The sequence below is a fragment of the Cannabis sativa genome, chromosome 4 (genome assembly GCF_029168945.1).
Source record: "Cannabis sativa cultivar Pink pepper isolate KNU-18-1 chromosome 4, ASM2916894v1, whole genome shotgun sequence".
NCBI classification, from domain to species: domain Eukaryota; kingdom Viridiplantae; phylum Streptophyta; class Magnoliopsida; order Rosales; family Cannabaceae; genus Cannabis; species Cannabis sativa.
The window spans coordinates 47069506-47076963 of record NC_083604.1 but is presented as its reverse complement, the minus strand read 5'-3'; the positions used below and the strand labels follow the sequence as shown (position 1 = coordinate 47076963).

Here is a 7458-nt window from a genome sequence, read left to right as displayed (position 1 = left end):
TCACAACTTCTTAGGTATAGATTTTATTTATCTAAGGAAAAGTCTTAACCATTCCAGAAAAGATAAAGCCATGAAAGAATTTCTTATATCAACAGTGAGAGGTCTTAGATATGCTTTTGTATGCCTTAGACCGTACACCCGCCGTTGAGTGGGAGTAATGAGTAGGTATCAGATTAATCCAGGAGAAGAACATTGGAAGACAATCAAGTAAATCCTAAGATTAAGAAGAGGAACTATATGTTAGTCTATAAGAGTGTGTTTAAAACTCTTAGACTACACCACATCAGATTTCGAAATTTGCCTATGTGCTAGTAAATATTTCTGATAAGATGGTGGTTACTCTGGGGGTGGAATAGTGATTTTGGAGAAGTTTAAAAACCTATCTGAAGTCTCTAGGTCTACCAGAGAGGGACTGAATGTTAAGGTTGCAGGAAAGGTACTTATTCAGTCTAAGGAAAGTTCTATACATTTTTGGCATCATTCCAAATTGCCTTAAACTACTAGTGTTAATTTCCTGATTAACCAAAAGTAGTTGCCAAAGATATAGAATCCAGTATCCCAAGAGAGTAGACATATAGAGAGGAATTTCACATTATCAATGATTTTGTGATTAAAGGAAGAGTAATAGTGGAGAAAAGGTTGTGGTTAATTCAACCTTTCAGATCCTATTACGAGGAGTTTACTACTACTACACTTGATTTGTATATCAAGGTGTTGAGATTATTTGAAACACACTTTTTGTTTTATATTAGTGCAAGTGGGAGTTTGTTGGGTTTTATGCCCTAAATAAAACTCATTTCAATATAATCAGATTTACTTATTAATATAGATCAGAAATAACATTTAATGTTGCATGGTTCACATGATTTATTTCATGATTATATGTACATAATGTATAAATTCATCTGAAACCCTTTTCACATACTTGATCCTGTTTATTGTGCCGTCAACACATTGGAAAGTAAACATGACTATGTGAATAAAGTTTCCTAGATTTATCAGACATAGGGTTTTACTGATATGATAATCTACAACAGAGTTTACTTGCATTTGGAGAAGTGCTATGTTCTTTCCAGAGCATTGGTTAAAGTAAAGCTCAGGTTGGATGCATGGAGTATGCATCAGAAGGGACCAATATTGAACTTTGACTTAGATTTATTAAACTTACCGTAATATCTATTCAGGTCAATATCGCCTAGTTGATCCTGTTATGATTAGGCTCAATTTTGAAAGGCTATTCGTGTTCTTTGATTTGTTAGTTAACCCTACTTTTAGGTCAGGGTGATACGTACATTTTGAGAACACGGTAGTGCAATTGAGTGGGAGCGCTAGCATAAACATGGAATCTATAGCTTCTATCTGGCGAATAGTAAGCAAAGGATGATCTCCTTCGAGCTTGACCAAACGAAAATAAATGGTGGAGATCTCATTTCACATAAGCTGAAATATCATTTATACGGGGTCAAGTGTTTTAAGGATAAAATACATAGTAGGGTGTTACGGTAATTTAATCCCTTTACTGTGTAGATCATTCATATAGAGGATAATTGATCAAATTAGGATTATAACAATGGATAACTAATGATGTGTCTATATGGTGGAACATATAGAGCATTCTATATACTGAGAGTGCAATTCTAAGTTCTATGCGTGGATTCAATGAAGAATTAATAAGTTAGTGAATTTTAGTAATAAATTCTTGATCTACTTATTGGAAGCTCGGTTATATAGACCTATGGTCCCCCCACTAGTTGAGATAATATTGCTTGTAAGACTCATGTAATTGGTTTTGATTAATCAATTATAATTCTCAAATTAGACTATGTCTATTTGTGAATTTTTCACTAAGTAAGGGCGAAATTGTAAAGAAAGATTTTATAGGGGCATATTTGTTAATTATGATACTTTATATGGTTCAATTAATAAATATGAGAAATGACAATATTATTTAATAATTATTTATAGTTATTAAATAGTTAGAATTGGCATTTAAATGGTTGAATTAGAAAATTGGCGTTTTTGAGAAAATCAGATGCAGAAAAGATAAAACTGCAAAATTGCAAAAAGTGAGGCCCAAATCCACCTTGCATGGCCGGCCACTTTTGTAGGGTTTTCCTACGATATTTTCATTATTTTAATGCCAAATAATTCAAACCTAACCCTAGTGGAATGCTATAAATAGATAGTGAAGGCTTCAGGAAAATTACACTTAAATTTTCTATTTTTCCTTCAGAGAAAAACCTGAGCCTTTCTCTCTCCCTATCTTTAGCTGCCACTTCTTCTTTCTCTTCCCTCTTAAATTTCGAAATCCTTAGTGTATGAGTAGTGCCCACACACAGCAAGTGATACCTCAATCATATTGAGGAAGATCGTGAAGAAAGATCATCAGCAAAGGAGTTTCAGCATCAAAGATTCAGAGAAAGAGATCCAGGTTCAGATATTGATAATGCTCTGCTGCAGAAAGGAATCAAGGGCTAGATATCTGAACGGAAGGAGTCATATTATTCCGCTGCACCCAATGTAAGGTTTCCTAAACTTTATATGTGTTTATTTCATCGTTTTAGAAAGTTCATATTTAGGGTGTTAATCAACATACTTGTGAGTAGATCTAAGATCCTGGTAAAATAAATTCCAACAGAACTTTCTTAGCCAGACAAGTTCTTTAGCAGCTTCGGCTGCTGCTATGTATTCAGCTTCCATAGTTGAGTCCGATATCGCGGTTTGTTTAGCACTTCTCCAAACCACTGCTCCACCCCCAAGAGTAAACACCATCCCAGATGTAGATTTCCTGTCTTCAAGACTTGCCTGGAAATCTGAATCAGTGTAGCCTATGGGATTTAAAGCACCACCCTTGTAGACTAACACAAGATTCCTTGTACTCTTTAAGTATTTCAGAATATACTTAACTGCATTCCAATGTTCTTGTCCTAGATTAGACTGATACCTGCTCACGATTCCAACAGCATAACAGATGTCAGGTCTAGTGCATAACATTGCATACATTAGACTTCCAACTGCAGAGGCATAGGGAATATTCGCCATGTCCTCTATCTCTTGAGGATCAGTCGGTGACTGTTCCTTAGATAGACGAATACCATATCTAGAAGGCATGTTTGCCCCATTGGCGTTGTTCATGAAGAATCTCTCTAAGACTTTGTCTATGTAAGTTCTTTGAGAGAGAGCAAGAGATTTGTTCTTCCGGTTTCTGATAATCTGAATACCAAGAACATAGGCTGCTTCACCCAAATCTTTCATATCGAATTGAGTGTTGAGCCATTCCTTGATGTGAGTCATTTTCTTGACATTGTTTCCAATGATCAAAATGTCATCAACATAAAGGACCAGGAATACTACTATTTGGTCTTCCTTGAGTTGGTAAACACAAGGTTCATCTTCATTCTGGAAAAAGCCGTAGGTCTTGATGATTTCATCAAACCTTTTGTTCCATGAGCGAGAAGCTTGCTTAAGTCCATAGATAGACCTGTTTAACTTGCAAACTTTCTTTTCCTGCCCAGGAAGAACATAACCTTCTGGTTGCTCCATATAGATGGTTTCTTCAAGTACCCCATTAAGGAAGGCGGATCTTGACATCCATTTGCCAGATTTCATAATCGAAAGCAACAGCTATGGAGAGAAGAATTCGGATGGATTTGAGCATGGCAACAGGACTAAAAGTTTCCTCATAGTCCACGCCTTCTCTTTGGGTATAACCCTTGGCTACAAGTCTAGCTTTAAAAGTTTCGACTTCGCCTCCAGCTCCTCTTTTCTTCTTGTAAACCCACTTGCATCCTATCGAATGATAGTCGTCAGGTGCGTCTGCATATTCCCAGACTTTGTTCTTTTTCATGGAATCCATTTCTGAATCCATGCCGGCTGACCATCGTTTCCGTTGCGGACTAGCCATTGCCTGTTTATAGGTTAATGGATCGTCATCAATACCGTCACCTACGACCATATTGATTTCACCATCCAAGCCATAACGAGCAGGTTTTGTTGAAACCCTCCCACTACGACGAGGTACGGTTGTCTTCTAAACAGAAACTTTAGTAGTAGATTTCTCAGTTTGTTCAACTGAGGGAGTGGGATTGTCTTCTTCACGAGTGGAAGAGGACGGAACATTGGAAGGACTTATGTCTGATAGCAATTCCTCCAGAACAACTTTACTTCTCGGTTTGTAGTCTTTAATATAGTTCTCTTCAAGGAAAGTAGCATTTGTAGAAACAAACACTTTATTATCCTTGTGACTATAAAATAGTCCACCCCTAGTCTCTTTAGAATTTCCGACAAACATGCATACTTCGGTACGTGATTCAAGTTTGCCTTCTTTCTTTCTTAAGACATGAGCAGGGCACCCCCAAATTCTGTAATGGCGTAAACTAGGTGTTCGACCATTCCAAAGTTTGACGGGTGTCTTAGGGACTGCTTTAGATGGAACAACATTTAGAATGTCATTTGCCATCTGTATAGCATATCCCCAGAAGGACGTAGACAGAGTTGAATAACTCAGCATAGACCTAACCATTTCCAAAAGAGTGCGATTTCTTCTTTCTGCAACTCCATTTTGTTGTGGAGTGGCTGGGGCAGTGTATTGGGATTCAATTCCAAGTTCAATTAAATGATCTTTGAACTGCATATCCATATATTCTCCACCCCCTATCAGTTCGCAAGATCTTTAATGATTTACCTAATTGGTTTCGGGCCAAAGCATTAAACTCCTGAAACTTTTCAAACGTTTCAGATTTCTTTTCCATTAGGTAAAGAAAACTATATCTAGAGAAATCGTCAATGAAAGTGACAAAATACTCATAACCACCTCGGGCTTTGACATTCAAAGGTCCGCAGACATCGGAATGCACTAACCCTAGAGGGATTTTGGCACTCTCTCCCTTTGCAGAGAAAGAACGTTTAGTCATTTTTCCTTCTAGGCAGGACTCGCATACTGGCAGTTCACCTAAGACGACATTTTTCAATGAAGCGTCTTTGGTGAGCCTATTGAGTCTATCAAAGCCTATATGACCTAAACGTAAATGCCATAGATAAGTTTGATCATCATTATCAATCTCTTTTCTTTTTAGGTTTCTAGGTCTAGCTACACTGAAAAAGTTCACTATTTAGTGAGATTTGAGTACTCGGTCTTAAAACATAAAGCCCTTGTTCCATTATAGCAACACATATTTGAAATCCATTACGAGAAATTGAACAATTTGTACTCGAAAAATTCAATATATAAGATTGTGTTTGCAAACATGAGACACTAATCAAGTTTCTACTAAAGTTTGGAATAAATAAAACATTTTCTAAAATTAAAAATCTTTGTTGAAACTTGATGCGGGCTTTTCCTCTAGCTTTGACCGATACTAATTCGCCATTGCCAACTTTAAGCTTTAACTCTCCTGGAAGCAGATTTTCCCAAGTTTCAAGCAACTGCAGTGAAGAACATACATGGTTAGTAGACCCAGAATCAACAATCCAGATGGATTTGTCGTTCTCTAAAACACATGATTCAAAGACAAAAGCATTACCTTCGTTTGAATTGTTTAGAAGCCTGGGACATCGTTCTTCATGATGTCCATTTTCATTACAATTCGAACATAGAAGATTATGTCTGATAATTGTACTTGAAGAAGCAGTTTTGCTAGATCCTTCATACCTAGTCCTTTTCCTTCGATTATTGATTGCAAACCCAGGGGGACCCATTGCAATCAAGTTCCGTTCATGGGCTCGTAATTCTGCTTCGAGCTTGTCCATGTCGGAGGAGTTAGAATTGTTGATCATGTAAGAGATAACAAATTCATTATACTCCGGAGGAAGACTATTAAGGATAAGTTGGACCCATTGTTCTCTTGATAAATCAATTCCTAGTAGATTTGCCTTTTGGAACTTCAGATTCATCATCAACAGGTGCGAGTTAATGCAACTACCAGGATGCATTTTCACACTATAGAGTTCTTTTGCTAAGATAGTAACTAAGAGAGGATCGGGGTGAGGGTTATTCATAATGACACTACAACACATCAATAAAACAGAAGTAAGGTTTTGGCTCATAAATTCATACACAGTTTAGAAAATAACAAGTAATGACATATGTTATAGAAATACTAAATCTAACATAGTTTATTTTCCAAGGTATTTCAACAAACTGATACAGTGTCCCGTTTAGGCGAGAGTCAAAGCATCATCCATTGAATAGAGTTGTCAGCTCATCTAAAATGATAACCATTCTAGCAACCTTTTATTCGATCAAGATTGGAATTCAGCGTTGTCCCGTTTAGGCGAGAGTCAAGGCAATTTTATCTTATGAGCTTCCACCATTGTTTCATAACTTGCAAGTCAAGGATGGTCACCACCATTAGGGTGATCCATACCATACAAAACACTTACAAACTACTTATCATGCGAGGTTAAATGGTGCGAAATTGCTAATGAACGTTCCTCCATTAGGGAGGATTACTCACTAAAACAAACGCGGTGTAAAACCCACAATGGAGATCGAATGTCTTTTGATTAAAAGCTCATTATTTAAAATATTATATGTATTTTGTATAATCATTTTAATTCGATATTATAATAATGAAAAATTACAAACTAAAGTTGGTTTAAATAAAAAATCAACTTTAATTAATTTTCAATTATTATTTAAATTTGAAAAATAAATTCAAATAAATATCGAACAAGTTCCATAATATATTAATGAAAAATTACAAATCAAAGTTGATTTAAATAAAAAATCAACTTTAATTAATTTTCAATTAAATTCAAAAAATAAATTTGAATATTAAATGGAACAAATTTGAAAATATCTTGTTTAAGTTGTTTTAGAAGAATCTAAAAAATCAACTTAAATATCTTTCAAATCAGATTTAATTAAATTAAAATTAAGTTATAACAACTTAATTTGAAGATATTCCATTTTAAGTTAATATTCGAAAAGATATTAACCTAAAAAAATATCTAAAATATTCCATTTTAAGTTAATATTCGAAAAGATATTAACTTAAAAAATATCTAAATAATAATAACCAATGCCTAAAATTACTCAACTTAATTTTGAAATTTTGAATCCAAAAGATATTCAGATTTAAGTTGGTTAGTTGTAAATAACTAAATATCAACTTAAATAGGAATATTTAATGAAAAATTTAAATTAAGCTTCAGAAAGAATCTAGATGGTTATAATTCTATGTTTAATTAAATACAAGAAAATACATATAGTTTAGCTTAGAATATAAAATTCTTTAAACTATGATTTTCTAAATTAATGTCAAAAATAAATGAAATTAATTATGTTGCTAATCAATTTTAATTAGGTTAAACTAGTGTAATTAACCTAGTACAGTCATTCAAATCAGACAAATGGGCCTTCACAATTGGGGTGGTTCATGTGAGGGGGTGCTTGGTTCAGTATGTCGTACCCACTTCTATGGCTCCCAACTCTCACACAAGGCCCAAAAGAGAGGA

At 34.9% G+C, this 7458-nt stretch overlaps 1 protein-coding gene across 1 annotated transcript; it reads right to left on the bottom strand.

The window, feature by feature from the left end:
- Positions 1–5254: 5254 nt before the first annotated feature.
- LOC133036505 (uncharacterized) lies at positions 5255–6302 on the bottom strand. The gene is made up of 2 exons (XM_061113046.1): positions 5523–6302; positions 5255–5424 (listed from the first exon to the last, which is right to left on the bottom strand). The coding sequence occupies exons 1-2, from the start codon at positions 6043–6045 to the stop codon at positions 5417–5419; spliced, it is 531 nt and encodes a 176-aa protein (XP_060969029.1). The 5' UTR covers positions 6046–6302; the 3' UTR covers positions 5255–5416.
- Positions 6303–7458: the final 1156 nt, after the last annotated feature.